Genomic DNA, 22,597 nt, shown 5'->3' on the forward strand with positions numbered 1-22,597 from the left:
AGATCACTAAGCCCAAAAAAACAGATAAAAACAAGCAGGCCAGGCCGAAGCGCCGGGCTAGGCGCGCGCAGAGGCACGATACCCTTTTGGGACCGTAGCGCCCAATGTTCGATGTAGCTCCCGACGGGGCGTTTAGGCCACAGTGCAAGTGTGGTAGGTGCCTGGGGTCAGCGGGGCTCGCGGCGGGGGCACTTACCGCCCTTGACGAAGGGATTGGGCACCGGGTTCGTCGGCGAGGTCACGGCCGGAGTGCCAGAGGGGGTCTGAGTGCTAGTAGGCTCCATTGTATAAAGAATGCGGTGTGCGATGCCGTCCAAGGCCGGACGTCGGCGGGCCTTTATAGGCCGCGGCGAACAGGCGCATCGATGGCGCCGGGCACGCTGCAGGCCGTGACAGCGCGGTAGCTAGCCTGAGCAGGCGGCGATGGCCAGAGACAGCGGCAGCTAGACGTAGGCAGTAATCTTACTATTATTAATTCATACATCGGCCGGACAGCGGCCGGCTGAGTACGATTGCCACGATTGCCCGGCCCGCGTGGGCACGCGGCCGGCCGCAGGCCGTCGCCACGTTCGCGGCTGTCAGCCGAAGTGGCTAGCTGCGCCAACGGCCTGCGCGGAGCTGCACGCGGCTGCGGGCGGCGGTCATAGGCCGCGGCCTGCTGGCGGGTCGGCCGCACCGCGCCTGCGGCCAGGGGAGGCCGCAAACTCTGTCGCTGTCTATCAAGAGGCGCGGTGGGCGCCCACGGCGCCCGCAGTGCCGCAGTGGGCCGCGTCGCGGCCACGACGCGGCCGCCATGGCGCGCGATCGGCTGCATATCTGGCCGGCGGTAAAACTAGCGTCGACGGTTAGAAACCTGGCAATCTCAGGCCGCCGATCGGCAGAAGATAGATAGCCGCGTGCGGCCGCTAAAAAACGTAGCGCGGTGTGCGCCGCGGCTGCGTCGCGGCTGGAGGGCATGTGTTGTCGCTGCGCGGCCTTGGCCCGCGCGGAGCCCTGCGCCGCGGGCTCGCGCGAGCGCGCGGCCGCCACCATGGCTCGGCCCGCGTGCTGCGCGCCCGCGCCGGCCGCGTGCAGATGCACGGCGGCGCAGGCGCGGTGCGGGCTGGCGGGAGCCCCGCGCGGAGGCCGCGACCGGGCGGCGGCGGCCGACGGCGCGGCGCGTCCGGCCGCGCCGCGCCGCGCGCGGCCGGCCGGCCGGCGGCGCGGCACGCGCGCACCCACATATCCGGCGGCCTACCCAGCCGGGATCCGGCGGAGAGCTGGTGCGGAACTGCCGACGGGCGCCGGCGGCCGGTGCCGGGGGTGTGCGGCGCAGGCGGGCGCACGCGGTCCCACGCGGCCGCACGCGGTCCCACGCGGCGGTCGCACGGCCCGGCCCGGCTGGGCGCTGATCGCCCCGCTGCAGCGAACTAAGGGGCCCGGGGGGCCCTGAACAGCGAGCCGCGCCGGCTTGCGCGGCGCGGCCCCCCCTCGCGGTCTACCGATATCCGCGCGGCTGGTAGGCCGCGGTCGCGGCAGCGCGCGCCAGACCGCATCTGGCCACGCGCGCCAGTAGCGAGGAACCAAGCGCTCGGGTTGGGCCTGTCTGAGACACCTTAGCTCCGCGCTACCCGCATGTGCCGCCGTTGCGTCCGGCGCGCCGGCAGCACGGCCGCGGCCAAGCCGCCCCCTCTCTCTCCTGGCATCCGCAACGATGGCTCGCTTCCTGGGTCGCAGCGCGGGCAGAACCAGCGCGCGAGGGCGCTAGCAGCAGCGCTCAGCCGCAGTCTGCCACGCGCCCCGCTGGGCCTAGCCGCGCCGCTAGGTGCTCCTGACTTGCGCCGGCTACGTGGTCGTGCATGGGCCCGGCGACTTGGTTCGACGCTAGCCTCGTACGGCCGGACCCTCTACCGATACGGTCACGGCTCCCACTAACGCTGTCAGCCGACGCCGTAAGTTTAATCTGCGCAGGAGCGAACCCGCACCGCCGCCTGCGCCTCCGCTCCGGGCCCCGATTCGATCGCCGCAATCGTGATCGCCCACCACCCGCTTGGGTCCGTCCGCGCCCCCGGCGCTACCCTGCGGCTCGCGTCCCTCTAGCCCGTCACAGGGGTGCCCGCCGGGCACGGGCTCGCCGCCGTGACTGCGCTGTCGCCGGCCCACTGGTCGTGCTCGCTAGCGGCCCCGATGACGTTTGCGCCCGTCCGAGCACGCCCGCACTGTGTCCGTCCGCGACTTGCCGGCAGCGCGCGGCATCCGTTCGGGCCGCGGCGCCGTGCGTCTGCGGCTTCGTCCGCACCGCTACGAGATCCGCTTGAGCCGCGCTTCGCCACGCCGGCTCGCCGGCACAATTGCTGCGGGGCTGGGTAATCGTCCGCGGTGGCAATTTCGCCCCGTTCAGGTCTCAGACGGGGTCGAAGCTCGGACGGCCTGTCCCGGTCGCACCAGACCGGACCCGTCTCAGCCTGGGACGCGCTCGGGTCTCGGCACCCTGAAAATGAGCTGCCACACTAGCCCGTCGCGCCGCGGCCTTGGCCGCTGCAGCCGCCTAAGCGTTGGCCGCCGGCGGCTGGCCGTTGTGCGAGATCTGTCCGGCTGCCGCTGCCTGTCCACTGCGCTGCAGGCGATCTGGCCGCGCGATCCGCTGCGATCGGTTGCGCACAGGCCCCGACACCGGCGGCGGCGGCGGCGGCGGCGGCGCGTTGCGCGCCGCACGCCCTGCCCCGCCACAAACCTGCTGTGGCGCAGCAGCCCCAGCCGAGGTCCGGGGTCCTTGCGCCCAGCCACAACGCGGCAGGTCCGAGCCCGGCTTGTCGGCGATATTGCTCGCCAGTGTGTCGGCTAGCGGACGTGCGGCCGGCGACGTCAGCTCGCCGCCGGATGCGTCGTGCAGCCTGGTCCGGGCTGCGCCACCCGCCGGCCAGGTCGCGTTTGCTCTAGCACCACGCATGCCTGCTGTACTCAATCTCCAGCGGCTCACAGGCGGCCAGGCCGAGTCAGGCTAGCGGAGGCGTGCCGACTAGGCCATGGCTCACGGCCCCGCAGCGTAAGCGCGCGACGTGTCAAATTACGGGCTTACAACGAACGCGTGGCGTAGCGTGCGGCGCAGCGTGCGGCGCAGCGTGCGGCTCGGGCGGCCGATGCGGCTCAGCGCCGCTCCTCGGCCGGCCGGCACGTCGGCCGGCCGCACGGCCATCGCGTCGTCCGGCCTGCTCACCGCCGCCGGCCGCCGCGCCGCGCAGCGCGCTGCAGCCGCCGACAGCACCAGAGCGTGCGCTCTCGCCAACGCCTGCAGCCAGCTGGCCGGCGATCGCACCACGACCGGCACTTCCGGAGCCTGGCGCAGTAGCGCGTGTAATTCTAGCACGGCGTGCAATTATAGCACCGCTCGCAGGTGGGCGGCGGGGCAGCGCGCTACTGCGTGCGGTCCACTTTATCACAGCCGGCGTCGGTCAGCTGCCAGCTAGACTCGCATGCGCGTTCGCCCCACTGTTCAAAAGCCGCGCCACCCATGGACTGGACCATGGATCCGTCGGAGTCGGACCTGAGTCGCTCGTAGCGGCGGCACGGGCCGGGTGAGTTTCGCCATTTTCGTTCACTATGTACATCAAGCCGAATCCGTGTCGTCCGCGTCGTCGTCGTCTTCGCTGGCACCGCTGGCATCGCTGTCGCTCACGTCGCTCGTGTCCTGCAGCGACATGTGGTTCATGTTGCCCACCAGCCATGGGTCCTCGGCGTCCTTGTCTGCCAGCCGGGTCTCGCGCTCGGCCTCTATCTCGTCGAGGTACTTGTTCTGGGCAACTCCGATCTCCTCGGCGTCCTTGCACTTGGCGTAAATCTCGAACAGCTCCCGGTTGATCTTGATGAACGCCGAGCCCCACGAGAAGTGTGCCATCAGCTGCTCGGCCCAATTGAGGTGGCCGGTAATGGCAAAGCAGGCGGCGATAGCTTCGACGCAGTTCAGCCGCCACGGCTTGCCGTAGTTGACCGGGTTCGCCGCCACCAAGTACGGCACTGGCGTCAGCACGCCCGCGACGCTACTTACGCAGACGGTTGCATCGGCCGCCGATCCGCGACCACGGGATCTCCTCCATGCGCGCCCACGAGCACTCGACAACAGCAACGCCGTTTTCCTCAACCAGCTCGCGATCGGCCGGACTGACCGGGATCTTGCCATCGGGCCTTGTATCAGCACGACTCGGGGCGTTCACTTACGACACTATAACGCCCTGGAACTTCTGGCCGACCCGCAGCGGCCGGATCAGCCCAAGTCGGGCCAGTTTCTTGCCGCTGCATCGCTTGGGGTCACACTGGTCAAAATCCTGAGAATCAGCGGTTGCAGACGAACAGACATACCCACATGGCCAGCTTGATCGCTCTCATACGCGGCTGCCGGGGCTCGGCCTCGCCGGCGTCGGTGTCGGATCCGACCTCAACCGGCTCGACCGGCTCTTGCTCGTCGTCGCTGACGGGCACCAGGAACTGATTGCCCTTGAATTTGCTGTCGTTCTCGCCATGCCTGTTGTTGTGTCCGTGGCCACGGCCGCCAGACTTCCCGGCGGGCTTCTTGCCCTTGGGCGGCGGCGCGTTGGGCTTGTTCGGCTTAGATTTTCCCATGCTGAGCGGCTGGGGAGTGCACCAGGTGCCCTATGCGCGCGTGCTAGTACGTGCGGCTCGTCCGGGCGTCCGTCAGAGCCTCTCTGTCTGCTGGCGTGCGCTGGCGTGCGATGTGCGGGCGCTCGTGTGTCGTCGCGGTCGCCGCGGTGGAAATTTTTTCGACGTTGGGAGATGCGAGCCGCATTACGTGCGGCTCAGACGGGCCGGCGCCGCACTGCGTGCGGCTGACTTTCAGCCGCGCGGTATGCGGCGCGTTGCTACATGCCGCACGGCGTGCGGCGCATTCACTTCGCCATGTCAAGTGTATTCAAATGCTCGTCAACTACCAAAAAGCAACTTTTTTGCCCGCAAAAAACAAAAAAATGGCCTCACGACGCTTAGAATCTCAGGTCCCAGCCGATCTTCGGGCCCAGCTTCGGCAGGTTCTCGGCCACGGACTCGACGTCCTTGTCGCCACGGCCCGACAGGCAGATAACGATGTCTTGGTCGGGCTTCATGGTCTTGGCCAGCTCAATGGCGCCCCACACGGCGTGCGAAGACTCGAGCGCCGGGATAATGCCCTCCAGCTGCGACAGCAGACGGAAGCCCTCAAAGGCGTGGGCGTCGTCGCACGCAATGTACTCGGCTCTGCCGCTGTCCTTCCAGTAGGCCAGCTCGGGGCCGACACCGGGATAGTCCAGGCCGGCCGAGACCGAGTGGGTGTCGGTGATCTGGCCGTCCTCGTTCTGGAGAACGTAGGTGCGGACGCCGTGCAGGACGCCCTTCGAGCCCGCCGAGAGTGTGGCACTGTGCTTGGGCGTGTCGATGCCGTCGCCGCCGGCCTCGACGCCGAGCAGACGGACAGACAGGTCCTTCGAGAACGGGTAGAACATGCCGGTCGAGTTGGAGCCGCCGCCGACGCAGGCCACGACGGCGTCGGGCAGCTTGCCGCGGTACTCGAGCATCTGCTCCTTGGTCTCGTTGCCGATGACGCTCTGGAACGTGCGCACGATCGTCGGGAACGGGTGCGGGCCGATGGCCGAGCCGATGACGAGGTGGGTGGTGTCCAGGTTGGTGACCCACGAGCGCATGCTCTCGTTGACGGCGTCGCGCAGCGTCTGCGTGCCCGCCGTGACGGGCACGACCGTGGCGCCGAGCAGACGGATGCGGAAGACGTTGAGCGCCTGGCGGCGAACGTCCTCGGCGCCCATGAAGATCGTGCACTTCATGCCGAACTTGGCGGCCATGGTGGCCGTGGCGACACCGTGCTGGCCGGCGCCGGTCTCGGCGATGACGGCGGTCTTGCCGAGCCGGCGGGCAATCAGGACCTGGCCGAGCGCGTTGTTGATCTTGTGGCTGCCGGTGTGGTTGAGGTCCTCGCGCTTAAGCCAGATGTTGGCGCCGCCGGCGTGCTCGGTCAGGCGGTCGGCCTTGTGCAGCTTGCCGGGACGGCCAATGTACGAGTAAAACGAGCGGTACTCCTCCCAGAACGACGGGTCGTTGACAGCCTGCTCGAAGCCGGCCTCCAGCTCGGCCAGGCAGTCAACGAGGGCCTCGGGGACGTACTGGCCGCCAAACTCGCCGAAGCGGTCGGGGAACTGGCGCACGATCTCGGCGGCCGACACCACGGCGAGCGACTTGCGCGCGGCCGGGGTCGTCGAGTCCGCCGCGAGCGCGGCCGCGGCGACGGTGGTCTTGTCGGCGCGCTCCTTGAGCCCGCAGATGGACGCACAGTACTCCTCGGCAACCGAGCCCTCGGAGCCCTTGGCGGCGTCGCCGATCAGCGTGACCAGCTTCGAGCCGATGACGACGCCGTCAGCAACCTCGCCGACGGTCACAAAGTGCTCGCGCGTCGACACGCCGAAGCCGACGGCCAGCGGCGTGTCGCCGGCGAACTTGCGCACGCGCGCGCACAGCTCCGGCAGGCCCGAGCTGAGCTTGCCGGTCGCGCCGGTCGTGCCCATGCGCGAGACGACGTAGATGAACGAGTCGGCGATGTCCGAGAGGATCTTCAGGCGCGCATCGGTCGTCGACGGCGCCACCAGCGGCACGTAGCTGAGGCCGTACTTGGTGCAGTACTCGCGGAACTTGATGGCCTCCTCGGGCGGGAAGTCGACGACGATGAAGCCGTTCGCGCCGGCCTCGCGTGCGTCCTGCACGAACTTCTCCTCGCCGTAGGCCAGGATGGGGTTGACGTAGCCCATCAGCACGATCGGCAGCGTCACGCCGGCCGCGCGCGCTTGCCGGACATAGTCCAGCGTCTGTGGCAGTGTCACGCCGTTCTCGAGCGCGATCGTGTTGGACGTCTGGATGGCCGAGCCATCGCCGATCGGGTCCGTGAAGGGGATGCCGAGCTCGATGATGTCCACGCCGCCGTCCTGCATGCCCTTGAGGATGTCCACGGTCGCCTCCTTGGACGGGAAGCCGGCGGTCACGAACGTGACGAACGCGGGCCGTCCTGGGGGTCAGCATTGCGTGCGCAGGCGCACGGCGGCCGTGCGGGCCGGCGGCCGCCAATCGTCCGCGGGCGGGCCTTTGGCCACCGCAGACAGACCGCGGCCGCCGGCCGCGGAGGCCGACCCTGGGCGTACTTACCCTCCGCCTTGCACTGCTTGAACTTGTTAACCAGAACGTCGGTCATTGTGCGATTGTCAACCTTCGGGCTGTGTAATTGCTCCTCGGAGAGGTTTTCCTTTTATGCGGCGCTTTTTGTCGACGAATTTTTTGTCGGATTACTCACAGTGACGGTAGCCGGGTAACACATCGCCGGCGGTGGTTACTCCGCAAACGCGGCATCGTGGGGGGCCGCGGCTACGGCCGGCCGGCTAGGTCGCGCACAGCCGCGGCGGCTGGTGCCGGTGGCGCAGGCCTGTTCGCCGAGACCGCCAGGACCGTCGTAGCCGCGGCCGGCGGCGCCTGCTTGCAGCGGCGCATACGCACCCGGACGCTGCAGACGACGCGGTGCGGTGCGCGGCACGTCGCACAGACTGGTGCAGATGCCGCGTGTGCGTGCGAGGCCGGCGGCAGCACGAGCCGCGCGCCGTGCGGCTCGCGGCGTGGCTCGTGCAACGCCGGCAAGGTTCCACGAGTCACGCAGAGGTCAGCCACCGTACGTGTGGCTCAAGCATACGTCTGGCGCAGGCGCAGCCGCCCCTGCAGCCGCCTACAGTTGGCGCCGCACGCCGTGCGGCGCAGCGCCCTCGCTATATCAATACTGTTAACTATATATAAAGAAGGATCTCGAGGCGAAAGAGACGACGAATTTAATGATGATGGGATACAAAAAATTAAAAGAGAAGATAAGATCCAAATGACTGCATACGCTCTTTCAACGACAGAGAATTTTTCTTCATGAAAGGATTACTCCTGCTCGGGCTCGTCGACCGGGACGTCGTCAGCCTCCTCGGCGCGCGCACGCTGGTAGAACTCGCTGATGACCTTGGCCGGGATACGGTTGAGCAGCTCCTTGGGGTAGATGCGCAGCAGGGACCAGGCCAGGTCGAGCGACTCGAAGATGGTGCGGCCCTCGTAGGCGTCCTGCGAGATGAAGTTGCGCTCGAACTTCTCGAGGAACTCGAGCGACAGCTTGTCCTCGGTCGACAGAGCCTCCTCACCGACGACAGCCTTCATGGCGGCGGCGTCACGGCCAATGGCGTACTTGGCGTAGAGCTGGTTGGAGACATCGCCGTGGTCCTTGCGGGTGAGCTTCTCGCCGATGGCCGACTTCATGAGACGCGACAGCGACGGCAGGACGTTGATCGGCGGGTAGATACCGCGGTTGTGCAGCTGGCGGTCGACGAAGATCTGGCCCTCGGTGATGTAGCCTGTCAGGTCGGGAATCGGGTGGGTGATGTCGTCGTTGGGCATCGTGAGAATGGGGATCTGGGTGATCGAACCGTTGCGGCCCTCGACACGGCCAGCACGCTCGTAGATGGTCGACAAGTCAGTGTACATGTAACCGGGGTAACCGCGGCGACCGGGGACCTCCTCACGGGCGGCCGAGACCTCACGCAGCGCGTCGGCGTACGACGACATATCCGTGAGCAGGACGAGGACGTGGCGCTCGGTCTGGTACGCGAGGTACTCGGCCGTGGTGAGCGCGAGACGGGGCGTGATGATACGCTCGATGGTCGGGTCGTTGGCCAGGTTGAGGAAGAGCGTGACACGCTCGAGCGAGCCGGACTCCTCGAAGTCCTGGCGGAAGAAGCGCGACGTCTCGAGGTTGACACCCATGGCACCGAAGACGATCGAGAAGTTCTCCTCGTGGCCGTCGTGGACGTCCTTGGTCGGGCGCTTGACCAGGCCGGCCTGGCGGGCGATCTGGGCGGCAATCTCGTTGTGGGGCAGACCGGCGGCCGAGAAAATGGGGATCTTCTGGCCACGGGCGATCGAGTTCATCGTGTCGATGGCCGAGATACCGGTCGAGATCATCTCCTCGGGGTAGATACGCGAGTAGGGGTTGATGGGCGAACCGTTGATGTCAAGGTAGTCCTCAGCGAAGACCTTGGGGCCGTTGTCGATGGCGTGGCCGGAACCGTCGAACACACGGCCGAGGACGTCCTCCGAGACGGGAATGCGCAGCGACTCGCCGGTGAACTCGACACGGGTCTTCTTGACGTCGATGCCCGAGGTGCCCTCGAAGACCTGGACGACGGCACGCGAGCCCTTGACCTCAAGGACCTGGCCGGCACGGACGGTGCCATCGGGCAGCGTCAGGTTGACGATCTCGTTGTACCGGGGGAACTTGACGTTGTCGAGGATGACCAGCGGACCGTTGACACCCGAGACAGTGTTGTACCTGCATGTCAGCGCTGCCGCCCGGTACGGGCAGCCTGCCGCCCGCACGCTACCTACTTGACACGGGGCTGGACCGAGTAGTTGCGGGTGACCGCCGCGGCGTTGATAAGGGCTAGACAGGCATTAGTCAATTGTCCACCAGGGTCCGAGTGGGACCTTCGGCGACAGCCGCGAAGACCAATTGCGCGCACACGGGGCGGCAGCGGAGCGCAGCGCCGGCTGCGGTCGCGGCCGGACGCCGTCTGGCGGCTGCACCAGGTCCGGCCGGCCAGCGCCCGCCGCCGGCGGACCCCGGCCGCTGTCACGCTGCCGTCGGCCAGAGCCGACCGGCCATGGCGCCACTGGCAGGGTGTCGCGGGCGCCGCAGCCGGCGTGGCCCGCCAGCGCGGGTGCCATCGCACGCTCTGCTGTCGCCGCGCTGCGCCAGGCCCGTCGCCGGCCCCGCTGGCGCCGTCGGTGTCCCGCCGCCCACAATTGGTCCGCGGCCAATTCCGTCCAGCTGTACTCACCCGCTTCGGCCGAAGACATGCGAGGGTCGGCCGTCATTTTAACACGATAACGAGGATTTCAACGAAAGATGATTAACCACGGACGAGAGCACGATGGAGATGGAGCAGAAGAAAAGAGAGTAGCAGCGGAGTGAAAGAATAGTTATAATACGAGTAGTCGGGAAAGGTTTGGCCTGATTGATTAGAGTTGGAGGGCAAGAGCGACAATGTACATCGCAGCACAGCCCGAGATCCGGGCGGCGTATATCTAAGCACGTAGGCTGGTGGCTTATCGGCCAATCAAGTAGACAGCTGCGCGGTGGGTACATAGGGCATAAGTGTGGCAAGGTGTGGCGCTTGTGACCGCAGCCACTGCGCCGCGCGGCTCGGGGCGCGGGCCTAAGCCAGAACCAGCTCGGTCAGCAGTGTGGGCCCTGCCAGGCCCGGACCGGCACGCAAGCACGCGCAGCCATTACAGTGGTCGGTGGAGTGGAGGCCCGAAGGACGGACCGTTGGTGGGGCGGACGTAGTGGCGCTGCGCCGCACGGCCTGCGGCGGGTCAGCCGCACGGCCTGCGGCGCGCCCAGCTGAGCCGCACAGCGTGCGGCGCGGGTCATGCGAAATCATTGCGTACAAAATGGCCGGAGCCTCTAGATAAGGTTGCCTGACTCGAAGCTGCCAAAGTCGAACGGGTCCTTGGGCGGCGCCTGCGGCGCCGGTGCCGGCGGCGTCGGCGTGGCAGCCGACACCGGCCGCGGCGACGCGGCCGGCGGCGTCGGCGTCAGCGTGCCGAAGCTGAGGCCGCTGAACGCGGCGGTGACCGCGTCATGGCTCGGCGTGGCCGTCATCGGCACAGCCACCGGCGTCGCAAATGCCGGCGCCGGCGACGGCGCAAACGCGGACGTCGCCGGGCCCGGCGACGAGAACGCGGCCTCGAGATCGAGCAGAGAAATGCTGCCGACACCCGTCGGGCTCGCGACGGCGGATGTGTTGGCGCTGCTGGCCGCCGACGGCTGCGTCGTCGCCGCCGTCGACGCCATGGCCGAGCTCGTGCGCGTCGGCGCCAGCGACGTCGGCGACAGCGGCGCCGACAGCGGCACCACCGGCACGCTCAGGCCCTGGGGCACGGTCGCTGGCGACGACAGCGCCGACGGCTGCGGCGAGTGTCCCGAGATCGGCAGCGAGATGCCGCCCGCCGGCGCCGTCGGCTCGCTGAAGTCGAGGTCGATCAGCAGCGCCTCGTTCGACAGCGGCGCCGCGCCCGCCGTCGCCGTCGTCGGCGCCGTCGCCGTCTGCGACCGGCCACTCGCCTTGATCGCCTCGTACTTGGCCACGACGGTGTTCATGTAGTCGTTCAGCTGCAGCAGCTTGACCACGGCCTCCTCGTCCTCGGCCTCGTCCTTGATGATCTTCTGGATCTTGGGCTGCGCGTTCTTGATCGCCGTGTAGAGCTCCTCGAACGCGTCCTGGCGGCCAATGGCGTCGCCGTTCTGCACGCCCTCGAGCATCTCCTCCAGCAGCTTCGACTTGCGCTGAATCTTGGCAATGTCCTCGGCGGCCTTGGCCCGGAAGTCGGTCTTGCGCTCGGCGTCGTAGCCCGCAATGATCTTGATCAGCTGGTTGGCCTCGACCAGGTCCGCCGGCCGGCCCCGGCGGATCAGCTCCTGTAGCTTGGCGCTCTGCGCGTCGCGCTCCTCCTCCTCGAGCTCCTCGGCGGACTTGATGGTCTGGTGTCAGCGGGCCCGCGCGCGCACTTACGTCGGCCGGGTTGAGCACGGCGGCGTCGTCCATGTTGATCTCCGGAAACGTGTAGCCCATGTAGCTCAGCAGCCGGTGCATGTCCCGGATGTACCCGAGGTCCTCCTTGTACCGGCTGGTCACGCAGATCGTCTGGCGCCACTCCTCAACGGCCTCCAGGATGAGCGTCTGCGTGCGCGTGAGCCGCTCCGGCGGGTTCTTCGGGAGCTTGCGCACGAGCTCGTTCAGAAACTCCTTGCGCGAGATCTGCAGGTGAAACGGATACCCGCAGTTCTTGACGCAGATGTCCAAGAGCTGCCGTCAGCGCGCCCGCCGCAGTACTTACCGCCAACGCAAGCACCGACACCGTCGTTGATCGCGAGTTGATCAGCTTGACAATCTGCATCGCGCCCTCCCGCGCCCTGCCGTCAGCGCTGCCACACCGTCCACGTACGCGTTGCCCTTCTTCTCGTTGATGCGGTCCGCCACCTCGAGGTTCAGGCTCAGGTTGGGCTCCAGTCGCGAGATGTCGCAGGCTCGATCTGCCGTCAGCGCGCCCGCCCTGCCACTTACTGATCATCCGCACCAGCACCGAAGGCTCCGACTCGGTCCCGCCGCGATAAGTCGACTGCAGCACGGGCTCGTTGACCCGGAACCGGTCCGTGTACGACTCATGGCCGCCGCCGCCGGTCGACGCGCTGGCATTGTCCGAATAGCGTCCGAACGACATTCTGGCTGTTAGCACATGTTCCGGCCGGTGGGGAGCGCGCAGCGGCCGGCCAAGGGTCGACGGATGGTCTGGCTGCCAGCAGGGGCGCCTGTGCAAGTTGCCGGGGCCGCTGGCCGCCAGCTGCGCCGACCACAACTGCCGGTCGGCCGGTCGCCAGACACGCCGCGATAGCCCATCCATCGCCGCGCGGCCGCACGGCGCCCATCTCCGCCGTGGCTACTCAGTCCGTGTCTGCCAGACACCTTCCTGTCGTCTGCCGGGTGCCGGCCGCCGTCCGCGCCCGCTCCAGCTGATTGCGACCGTCCGCGGCCAACACGCAAGCTGGTCTCCGCGACTTCCTGCGCGCAGTTGCACCTACCTTGGTCTCTCGCTCCAGTCAGAGCCGCATGCACTGGCTCTCAGGGTCCTTGAAGACTAATAATGCCGCTCCGCTCACGTCCGAACCGTGGGGAGATGCTGACGGGTGCGGGCTGGTCGTCGTTGTGTGACTTCAAAGAACGAGGCGGTCGTGGCTTTTGTGGCTCGGAAGGTTCGCGATGGTGTGGCGGTGCACGCGCCAGAAAACCCTGCTGCGGCCTGCCCGCAGCCAGACCGTTCCGACGACACCAGCAGCGCACGCGTGCTGCAAGGGCTAACAGACGCACGGCAGGGCCGGACGAGCCCGCGGCGTGCTTGCGGCGCGCACGACTGCACGCGCAGCGCGCACGGGCGGACGATTCGCGGCCGATCTGAGGGCCGAGAGATAGGTGAGTGACAGCGGGCGAGGCAGTGGTCGCGCTGCCGCGGTGCGGACAGGGCTCTGCGGCAGCCGGGCCTTCCGTGGACAGGTCGCCAGCCAGCTGCGGGCGCTGACGGCGTGCAGATTACAGCAAACGCGACAGGCAGCGCCGCACACGACGAGCGGCGCACCTACGAGAACGGAAACGCGTCTGGACTACGCGGCGGAGGACATACGAGCGAGCGGCGACAGCTGCAGCAGACACAGGGACACGCGATCGACCGGATAATGGCCGACCAGGCCGCAATGTCGTCGCTACTAGCGGCTCTAAGTACGATGCCCGCCTTCCACGCTGACCAGAGGCCAGCGACTGCAGAACGCCGGAGGCGACTTGCGATCCCTGGGTCACCTAGCGGCGTTGCCGAAATTTGAGACCGGCGGGCTGGCGATCCCGCCGCCGACGACCACAGGGTCTCTCGACATCTCAGCCGTTCGGCCAACGAGCTCAGGAGTGCTGACCTACGAGGATCTCTACGGCCGCGAACAAGAGGAGCGGGTCCGGGACTGGGACCGGGACGACCGGGCCCGGGACCGAGACGACCGGACCCGGGACCAGGACGACCGGACCCGGGACCGGGACGACCGGACCCGTGAGTGGGACCGAGACCGAGACCGGGACCGGGACCGAGACCGGGACCGAGACCGCGATCGAGACCGTCGCGACCGCGACCGCCACGACAGGCGGCGCTCGGCCACGCCTGACCACCGCGACGACCGTTACCGGTACGCGAGTCCCCGCGAGCGCTCGCCGTCGACGCTGACCGAGAACATCATCGTCAAGGCGCAGTATGTCGGGCTCGTGATCGGCCGCGGCGGCGACACGCTCAAGTCGATCGAACACACCAGCGGCGCGCGTGTGCAGTTCATCACCAATGGCCAAGAAGGCCCCGAGCGCGCCTGCCACATCAGCGGCACGCGACGGCAGGTGGCAGACGCGCGCGCACAAATCCTGCAGATGATCGACGAAGCCGAGGGCGTAACCAGACCTGCGCCGGCCGTCCGCCCGGACGAAGATGAGACCGTCCAGATCGCCGTGCCCAACCGCACGGTTGGGCTGATCATCGGCAAGGGCGGCGAGACCATCCGCGAGATCCAGGAGCGGTGCGGGTGCCGGATCAACATCGTTTCCGAGTCGTTTTCGGTGCATGGGATGCGGCCGGTGAACCTGGCCGGGGCTGCCGCGGCCGTCGCGCGCGCGCGCCAGCTAATTGCCGACATCGTCGATTCGGACCAGGGTCGCGAGACGCCGGCGGTCGCCGCCGACGGGCGCAGCGTGCTGCGCGTGCCGGCCGACAACGTGGGCATGCTCATTGGCAAAGGCGGCGAGATCATCCGCGAGATGCAGACGACCACTGGCTGCCGGATCTCAATCAACACCGACATCGACCCGGGCGAGCCTGAGCGCGAGGTTGTCTTTGTGGGCTCGCCGGACGCGGTGGCGCGGGCGCGGGCGCTGGTAGAGGCCAAGCTCGCCGCCGATGCGCGGAATCGCCGGTGGCCGGGCTGAGCGCTCGCGCCGCTACCGGGCCGACTACATGGACGTTGTGGTGTAAGACTAGATTGGCGAATACCTAGGCTCGTGGCTTTTTGGGCGCCGGCTCGGCGTCGGCGCCGGTGTCCGCACCGGTGGCCGACGCGGCCGGATCGGCCGGATCGGCAGCACCCTCGAGGTCGGCCAGAGCGGCATCGACGCGGTCACGCGCGTCCATTAGCGCCCGCCACGTTTCGGCCGACAGACTGATGCCCTGGCGTCAGTGCGCCCATGCGCGGCGTACCTTCTTGCCGGGCAGGTCCTGGTCGTCCTTGGTGTAGTACTCGCGAATGTCGACCAGGGGCATGCCGTTGAACATGCGCACGGCGACCTTCTTGCGCTTGCCGAGCTGACGTCAGGCGCGCCCCGGACACACTCACGTCGATCGCGAGCTTGGGCTCGGCCGGCTCGGCCACGGCCGCGCTGCGGAACTGTCGTTTGGGCGCCATGGCGGACAGTCGGCGCGGCGGGCGAGACGCGTGCGGGCGCGGTGTCACGTGCCTGGCTTGGGCGGCCCAGCGGGCGTGCGGCGCGCGCCCCACCGTGCGCCAGGCTAGCCCGTCAGGGACTTATTCCACAGCTTCGTCGGCCCTGGCCGAACGTGCTTTGTTGGGATCGCGCGAGGCCCTGGCAGGAACCTTAATGCGCGGGCGTCGGCGGTGGCGGGTGGCCCGGCGCCATGGACGGAGGCACCCGCATACGCGTGCATGCGGCCCGCATGAGCGGCGCACGCCCGACGCGGGTCACGGCTGCCAAGAGGGCGTGCCGCCGCATCCGTCGACGATACAGCCGCGGACTAGCGCCGACCCGGGAGCAAACGCGCGGGTCGACTACCGGTAGACATTGGGTTAGGGCTCCGCGCCGACCCGCGGGCCAGCGGTCGGCGGGTCGGCGCGGGGCCGCGGGGCCGCGGCCGCTGCCCTGTGCGGGCGCGGGGCCGGCCGAGCCAGGGCACGAACCGGCTGCCGAGCGGCTGAGCCGTGACCGGCGTCGCCCGACGCGTCGCAAGCGACTTTCACGTTCATGCGCAGTCGAGCCACAGCGGCGGCTCGGCCCGAGCCCTTGGATCTACGCACGGGTGCCAGAGCGACAGCACGCTGGCAGCGTGACGGCCGTGACGGCGCAAGCGGTGTTTAAGGCCAGCAGGCACATGGACCAGTCGATGTTAAGCTATAGGCGGCGCGGGCGCGGCCGCAATGTGACGTTGGCTTCCAGAGACAGGTCGGCGGTCGGGCAGCCGGCAGCGGCCACACAGCAACAAGCCGGTGTCAGCGCTTACTCAGCCTTCTTGTCCTTGGCGTCCACGCCGATGCCGTTGCCGTTGCGGTACATCTTGACGGCGCCGGGGCCCTCGACAAACTGGCACGTGCGGGCGATGCGGTACAGGGCCACGATCAGGTTGGTCGAGTCGCGGCGGTAGTGGGTGCCCATGACCTTCTTGATGGCCTGCGTGGCCTCCTCGCCGTGGTAGAACGGAATGCGCGAGCAAAAGTGGTGGGCCACGTGGGTCTCGATGATCTCGTGCAGGATGTGGCGACCGATGAAGCCAAAGTCGCGGTCGATCGTGGCGGCGGCGCCGCGCGCAAAGGTCCACTCGTCGGCGAGGTAGTGCGGCAGGGTGGGGTCCGTGTGCTGCAGGTAGGTGATGCAGACCAGCCAGTGGTTGACCCACAGGTAGGGGATGAAGTAGTAGAGCACAAAGTTTTGCCAGCCAAAGCGCAGAATGGCCATGCGAGCGCCCATAACAGCCGCCGCGATGCCGATGTCCGAGATGACGATGTCCCAGAAGTCCTTCTTGTCGAAGATCGGGGCCGACGGCCAGAAGTGGTTGATCTTCCACTTGGCGACGTTGGCGTACTTCTGGCCGGTAACGTTGGTCAGCAGGTACATCGGCCAGCCAAAGAGCTGCTGCACGATGAGGAAGTAGACCGTCGCCAGCGGGGCCTCGTCGACCAGCTCGGCAATGTCGCGCGACTTGAGGTACGTCTCGCGGTCGCGCGGCACAAAGACCATGTCGCGCGTCAGGTGGCCTGTGGCCTTGTGGTGCTTCGAGTGCGAAATCCGCCACGAGTGGTAGGGCACAAACAGCGACGAGTGCAGGATCCAGCCGACGATGTCGTTCGCGAGGCGGTATGGCGAGAACGCGCCGTGGCCGCACTCGTGCGCGAGCACCCACAGGCCGGTGCCGACAAGGCCCTGGCAGATGGTGTACGCGGCCCACGCAATTGCGCGGCCCCAGACGTAGGGGATGTGGTGGATCTGGGTGGCCAGGCCGCCCAGGATGCCGACGAGCACCAGGTCGCGCGCGACGTACGACAGCGAGCGCGCCAGCGAGCGCTCAAAGCAGCGCTTGGGGATCGCGTCCAGGATGTCCTTGATGGTGAACTCCGGCGGCGTGAAGTCGTTGCCGTTGCCGTCCGGGACCGGCGCGGCTTGCGCCTTGTCGCCGCCCGTCAGCGAGATAGACGGCCGGCGCTGGGTGTAGGTGATGGTCGACATTCTGCAGGGTAGGGAGGGTGCGGCCGGCCGGGGCGGCGCTGCCTGTCTATATATACGCCGGCCGGCGGCCGGTGCTGCCCGGGCCACTGGCCTGGCTGCTATCGAGCCTACCCGACTCAAGAGAGTTCTGCTTATTTTGCCCTGCCAAATCTAAACGACTGGCTCCCAGCCGAGCTCGCCGCCCGCGCCGCCCGGCCCGCGCGGCCGCACCGCCGTGCCGCCCGCGCGCGCCGGACACAGAGCCGGCGACGCGCCGGCGTACCCTGGCACCGCGTCCATGCCCGCGCGGCCGTAGACCCCAGCAATACGCTGCCCAAGGCCTGCTAGCCCGATCGATCAAATTAAACCTCCCAGGTCTCCCCAAACTTTTTGCGTGGCCCCAGCCGCAGGCCTAGAGTCGCCATGCCTCGCGGCCTGCCCGATGGGGACATGGTTCTCGGCGCGGCGACCGGCGCGTGGCTGCCGGCGCGCTGCATCGGAACAATGGACGGCGCATGCGGGCGGCGGTACGGCCGAGCTGTCTGGGGGGCACAACCCAGTATACTCTCTTGGGTAGTTTTCTGCATTTTGGCTCAATATTGCTGCCACGCTCGCCGCCGCTAGGTGCGTGGCCGGCGGACTCACGGCACGTTCGGTGGGCATCCCAATGCGGCAAGCGTCCGCCGCCGCAGAGCCCGCGTTGCGCAATCGGGCAAGGTGGGCGTTCCTAGCGCGCCCGATCTAGAGCACAGGTCGTATATGCGTATCACGGCTGGCACGCCGTGACGGCTCGCAACCCGCTGGCAATCGCCGGCAGGGCCCGCCGCGGTGGGCGGCGGGCGGCGGGCCGCACCAGCGGCTGCGGCCGCACTACCGGCGGCTGCCGCCGCCGCCGTCGCGGCCGCCGCTCGCGGTGCCAGATGTTCGGATTCGCAAACGAGAGGCGCTAGTAGTGGCGTAGCCCAAACGGGTGGGTGCGTGGCCTTCTTGATTTAATTTGCTACGTGAAAGGGTTCTTCCATGCCACGCAGGGCCGGTGTGATGCCGAGTGATAGGCGTGCGGGCGACGGGCGGCCGCGGACGCGGGCGGACGGCGGCGTGGGCCGGATGGCGCGCAGCGTGGGCTGGCGCGGCGGGGCGAGCTAGGACGCTCGTATTGTCGCAAATGATGCAGCGGTCTCGGCGCGTCGCCGCGCACGGGCGGCCGATCGTCCGCGGCGGCAGTCACATAGCCGCCGGGCAGTTGTCCGGCAGTGGTGATTGTGCGGTTGCGCCTGCTGCCAGAGCGAACCTAAAACCTTGCCACTTATTGTTTGATTTCTCGTCTGCTTCACCGCCTGGCCGACGCAGTGCTAGCTGCTGGGCAGCGCCGAGGGGCAACGGGGGTACGCTAGCCGAACGCGGCCTGGTGGCGGCTTTGTCGAGTTCATGAACCTGTCTGGGTGATGACTGGCCGACGCGGGCGTCTCAGCCATGCTAGCGTAAGCCACTGGGTGCCCGGACTTGAGGTATTTGGACGTACCTGGCCTGAAACGCTGCATCTGCTACTGGCTGGCTGGCGCTAATCGGCTAGCGCGCCGCTCGGGGTCTTCCCCAACAAACGCAGGCGGAACTGCCGCCGAGTCAGGCCACGGCCTGCGCCGGGTAAGCCAAACGGCTTGGCCCTGGCAGCCGTGCGTCCGGGTTACCCGCCCGCTCCCGCGGCGTGTCCCGCCCGCCGGGTAAGCGGCGCCCACCGGACATGCCCCACCGGGTAAGCGCGCCTCGCGCGCACCCGCCGGGAAAGGCGTGCGGGCTCGGCAGCTGCCGGCTACTGCCTGCCGCCCCCGCACGAGGCGCTCGGGCATGCCGACGGCACGTCCCGACAATAGCGGCGGCGCCCGAGCGCTCTGTGGGCGCCGGCAATGCACCCCACCGGGTGCGCAGCGCAGCGCTGCCATGTGATTGTGGAACTCTTCATTTGTCCGCGGCGTGGAAGCCTGGACGCTTCCGCCAGCTGGCAGGCTCTATAGACTCTTGGCGATGCCCATGGCCACGTTGGTGGCCCACATGGCCGCGAAAATGGCCAGCAGACGCAGACGGAGGTCGCCCGTCAGGCGCGCGGCAATGCCGGTCGACGGCGGCGGCGGCGGCGGCGCGTTCGTCGTCGGCAGCTCGTCGATGCGGTCCGGCTGCACGGCCGGCTCAGCAGTGGCCTCGCGCTCGGCCTGAGCAGCCTTCTCCGGGTCCTCGGCCGGCGGCGCCGGCGCGACCGGGCGAGGCGCCGGACGCGCGGTCTTGGGTCCGCTGACGATGTAACCGGTCAGCGTGCCAGTGGCGTCGCACGTGAGCGACGACAGGTACAGGAACAGCGGCGTCAGGATGACAAAGTTGAGTACGCGGTGGCGCGACGGCAGAACCTCAAGCAGGCCGTGCGTGTCGGCCGCCATCCAGATGTGAAACTGGAGCGTGAATGTCTCGAGCGAGCACGTGCCAACCCAGGCAAACGCGGTCGAATAGTAGTTGCGCAGCGGGTGGGTGGCGTTGCGCAGCAGCAGAAAGCCGATGATCGGCAGGAAGGCGATGACCGGGTGGTGCTTGGTGTACTCCTGCTTGACGTTCCAGACCTGGGACATGATCTGGTACGCGACGAGCGCGGCGACCGAGGCGATCAGCGCGGCGACGCGCAGGCGCGGCCACGCCGGCGTGCGCATGTAGCCCGAGTCCTGGAGCTTGATGCTGACGAGGGCGGCCAGCATGCCGACATAGACGATCCAGCAGTCGAGCAGGACGCGGAAGCGCCACTCACGCAGATCCCAAGTGATGAAGCAGAGCCGCTGGAGCACAAACCACAGCGCGTCGAGCGGGCCCTTGGACGAGACAATGATGTTGACAAAACCGGCCGAGAAGACGATCTTGGCGATCAGGAACGGCGTGTCCTCGTTCATGGACGACAGCACGTACATGGTCGCGTAGACGACCAGGAACCAGAAGCTCGAGAGCGGCGCGAAGTAGTAGAACAGGTAGTCCGTGTTCATGGAGTACGCGAGCACGACCGAGAGCAGGTTCAGGCGGACGAGCACGTTGGCAACGCGCTTGAGCGAAAAGTCGCGCTTCTTGTAGAAGAAGATCGTGTGGCCGTAGCCAGTCATGAAGAGGTACGCGGCCACCATCACCCGGATGATCTTGTAGATCGGCAGGACCTTGGACGCGCCGGTGATGTGGTAGATCAGGACCATGATCTGCATCCAGCCCTTCCACTCGTTGCTCTGGTCGCGGCCCATGAAGCCCTGCTCGCTCGACGACTTGCGGATCGTGAAGGCGCCGGCGAGGACGGCCATGGTGGTGAGCAGGACAAAGTCGCCGGTGAAGTACTGCTTGGCGCTCTTGTTGAACAGGCGGGTGCGGTCGGCGAGGTAGGCGTAGGTCACGATCGACATGAACACAAACAGCGCGGCAACGACCGCGTTGGGCTTGTTCGGCGACAGCTGCGTGGACGTGTAGTCGATCGTCTGGCGCAGCCAGGTCAGCTTGCTGCCGCGGAGAACGCCGGCGCTGCGCAGGAACAGGTACGGCAGCACGACGAAGGTCAGGCCCAGCGTCAGCACCTGGACCACGGTCGGCGTCGGGTACGCCGAGCAGCACGTCTTGTCGTACGGGTATCCCTTGCTGGCAACGAGCTGCTGGTTGCAGCGCAGGTTGAGCAGCACGGTGGCCTGGACGGCGGCCACGGACGGGATGACGTGGATGCCCGAGTTGTCGATCGCCGTCGGGAACCGCGACATCTCGGCAAACGCGCCCGGCACGATCACGTTCGACTGCTCGGCCGCAGCCCAGGCCAGGTACGAGTTCATGTAGCTGATCTCGGTGTCCGAGATGGTCTCGCCGCGCTCCTTGGACATGCGCGCGCGGTCCGGGATCGTCACCGGGTTGTAGACCGCCATGCGGTAGTAGTCCGGGCACGCGCGCACGGCCTTGAGGATGGCCTCGGTGTTGTCCTTCCACAGCGTGGCGCCGTCCTCGCCCAGGTACCGCGCGTGCCACAGGCCCGAGCCCAGGACGAGGTAGGCGTTCGGCCCGCGCTTGTCCTGCTCGTCCTTGGTCGCGCACTTGGACACCATGTCCATGGCCGTCGAGTTGAGGAACGGGTCCCAGATGAAGTCGATCTTGACGTCGCCGTGCTCGAAGTTCACGTTCGAGTGCTTCTTCTTCGTCTCCTCCACGGTCGGATCGATCGTCTTCACGGTCGCCCAGAAGATCTGGCGCACGGACGAGTCGCCGGCGAAGACGACGTGCTGGCTGCCCAGGCACTGCTCGACCTCCTTCGGCTTGTAGGCGTGCATCATGCAGCCGTCCGGCTGCCAGTTCTTGAGCGGCGCGCCCGAGTACGTGTCCAGCCACTGGCCGCGGCCGGCCAGCGCGCCGCAATGGTACGGGTCAAACACATCTGCCGTCAGCGCCGCCGCCGCGCGCGCACCTACCGATGTATGCGTACCGGCCGATCGCGAGGATGGCCACGAAAAACATGTACAGCACGACCGAGCGGGACACATGGTCCGCGGACGGGCTGAAGGACGACAGCGCGCTCAGCCACCCCATTGGTCTGCGTCGCTTCTCGTTAGTGTAGTCGGTTACAGCGGGTTCCGGGAGGAGAGGGCCAGGTCGTTTGAAGCCCTGCCGTCTCTGCACGCTGCAATCTTCAGCAAGGCCTGCCAGGATTGCCGCTGAATATAAGGAGGGTGTGGGAGTTGCGTTCACGGGCCTGGTTTAGTACCCAAAGTGCATATGATGTGCACACAGATGCAACACGACGCCGTGTGGTACAGACCGCTGCGTGCCACCCTGGCTATTGGAAGATCAATTGCGGACCGGCGACGCCTGCTTTTGGCGCACGAGCTAGCAGCACGAGTTCTGGACGGGCCTGAGACCTGGCACTGCGATGCCGGAGAACGATACACAGGAGCGAGCGTACGGCGGTCAGGCAGAGGTCGTAGTCCGCACGAGCTGGACAACCAAAACCTTGGTAAACGGTACGGCGGCGATCTAAGGCCAGGGTTGGGGCTCGAGTAGGGAGAGACAACACTGCTAACGCGCGCTAGAGTTCATTTTTGACGTTGCGGGTGCAGCACGTCCCAATGGGGCAGGTGAGCGGCAGCCCGCGGGAGCACGATTTCTCTGTTTGGCAAATCTGGCGTCCGCGGGCGGCGCCGGGGTGACACGGCGGGCTGCAATCTCGGGCTACTGCACGGCGCGCGGTGGTTGCACGGCGGCCTGCGCAGCCGCTTCGCGGTACGGCTGCGCGGGCGGCGGCCGCGCGATACGCGGGCTACGGGGGCGATAGCGGGCGCGACGGCCGACGCCGCGACGGGCGGCGGCGGACGGCCGCGGCGGACGGCCGGCGGCGGCGGACGGCCGGCGGGCAGAGGGGGCAGGGGCGGCCCAGCAGGGCGGGTCGGCGGGCCGGTGTCGTCGCGGCTGCACAGGGGTGCGGTGCGGCTGCGTAG

General features: G+C 67.8%; 8 protein-coding genes across 8 annotated transcripts; 1 reads left to right on the forward strand and 7 right to left on the reverse strand.

Annotated features, from left to right (window-relative positions):
* Nucleotides 1-3,586: 3,586 nt before the first annotated feature.
* V1510DRAFT_425891 (UPF0293 protein C1F3.04c) lies at nt 3,587-4,362 on the reverse strand (the record flags this gene model as incomplete). The annotated part of the gene is made up of 4 exons (XM_066935141.1): nt 3,587-3,993; nt 4,025-4,161; nt 4,195-4,301; nt 4,336-4,362. The coding sequence occupies 4 exons, from the start codon at nt 4,360-4,362 to the stop codon at nt 3,587-3,589; spliced, it is 678 nt and encodes a 225-aa protein (XP_066789377.1).
* Nucleotides 4,363-4,884: 522 nt separating this feature from the next.
* V1510DRAFT_415839 (tryptophan synthase beta subunit-like PLP-dependent enzyme) lies at nt 4,885-7,334 on the reverse strand. Its single transcript, XM_066933668.1, has 2 exons — nt 7,171-7,334; nt 4,885-7,033 (listed from the first exon to the last, which is right to left on the reverse strand). Exons 1-2 carry the CDS (start codon nt 7,214-7,216, stop codon nt 4,974-4,976), a joined length of 2,106 nt encoding a protein of 701 aa, XP_066789378.1. The 5' UTR covers nt 7,217-7,334; the 3' UTR covers nt 4,885-4,973.
* Nucleotides 7,335-7,779: 445 nt separating this feature from the next.
* On the reverse strand, nt 7,780-10,337 carry V1510DRAFT_415842 (P-loop containing nucleoside triphosphate hydrolase protein). Its single transcript, XM_066933669.1, has 3 exons — nt 9,882-10,337; nt 9,430-9,484; nt 7,780-9,373 (listed from the first exon to the last, which is right to left on the reverse strand). The coding sequence occupies exons 1-3, from the start codon at nt 9,916-9,918 to the stop codon at nt 7,936-7,938; spliced, it is 1,530 nt and encodes a 509-aa protein (XP_066789379.1). The 5' UTR covers nt 9,919-10,337; the 3' UTR covers nt 7,780-7,935.
* Nucleotides 10,338-10,510: 173 nt separating this feature from the next.
* V1510DRAFT_425894 (VHS domain-containing protein) lies at nt 10,511-12,327 on the reverse strand (the record flags this gene model as incomplete). Its single annotated transcript, XM_066935142.1, has 5 exons — nt 10,511-11,587; nt 11,619-11,912; nt 11,944-12,019; nt 12,052-12,139; nt 12,171-12,327. 5 exons carry the CDS (start codon nt 12,325-12,327, stop codon nt 10,511-10,513), a joined length of 1,692 nt encoding a protein of 563 aa, XP_066789380.1.
* Nucleotides 12,328-12,879: 552 nt separating this feature from the next.
* Nucleotides 12,880-14,612, forward strand: V1510DRAFT_393502 (uncharacterized protein; the record flags this gene model as incomplete). The annotated part of the gene is made up of 3 exons (XM_066931823.1): nt 12,880-13,073; nt 13,190-13,376; nt 13,408-14,612. Exons 2-3 carry the CDS (start codon nt 13,334-13,336, stop codon nt 14,610-14,612), a joined length of 1,248 nt encoding a protein of 415 aa, XP_066789381.1. The 5' UTR covers nt 12,880-13,073; nt 13,190-13,333.
* Nucleotides 14,465-15,100, reverse strand: V1510DRAFT_117674 (transcriptional Coactivator p15-domain-containing protein). The gene is made up of 3 exons (XM_066930246.1): nt 15,017-15,100; nt 14,881-14,985; nt 14,465-14,850 (listed from the first exon to the last, which is right to left on the reverse strand). Exons 1-3 carry the CDS (start codon nt 15,083-15,085, stop codon nt 14,677-14,679), a joined length of 348 nt encoding a protein of 115 aa, XP_066789382.1. The 5' UTR covers nt 15,086-15,100; the 3' UTR covers nt 14,465-14,676.
* Nucleotides 15,101-15,613: 513 nt separating this feature from the next.
* On the reverse strand, nt 15,614-17,295 carry V1510DRAFT_377316 (fatty acid desaturase-domain-containing protein). The gene has a single exon (XM_066931578.1). It carries the CDS (start codon nt 17,133-17,135, stop codon nt 15,912-15,914), a length of 1,224 nt encoding a protein of 407 aa, XP_066789383.1. The 5' UTR covers nt 17,136-17,295; the 3' UTR covers nt 15,614-15,911.
* A 1,645-nt stretch (nt 17,296-18,940) lies between these two features.
* Nucleotides 18,941-22,072, reverse strand: V1510DRAFT_377320 (10 TM acyl transferase domain found in Cas1p-domain-containing protein). Its single transcript, XM_066931579.1, has 2 exons — nt 21,575-22,072; nt 18,941-21,540 (listed from the first exon to the last, which is right to left on the reverse strand). The coding sequence occupies exons 1-2, from the start codon at nt 21,690-21,692 to the stop codon at nt 19,121-19,123; spliced, it is 2,538 nt and encodes an 845-aa protein (XP_066789384.1). The 5' UTR covers nt 21,693-22,072; the 3' UTR covers nt 18,941-19,120.
* Nucleotides 22,073-22,597: the final 525 nt, after the last annotated feature.

Source organism: Dipodascopsis tothii (genome assembly GCF_038497935.1).
Source record: "Dipodascopsis tothii strain CBS 759.85 unplaced genomic scaffold V1510scaffold_12, whole genome shotgun sequence".
NCBI classification, from domain to species: Eukaryota; Fungi; Ascomycota; class Lipomycetes; order Lipomycetales; family Lipomycetaceae; genus Neoaidaea; species Neoaidaea tothii.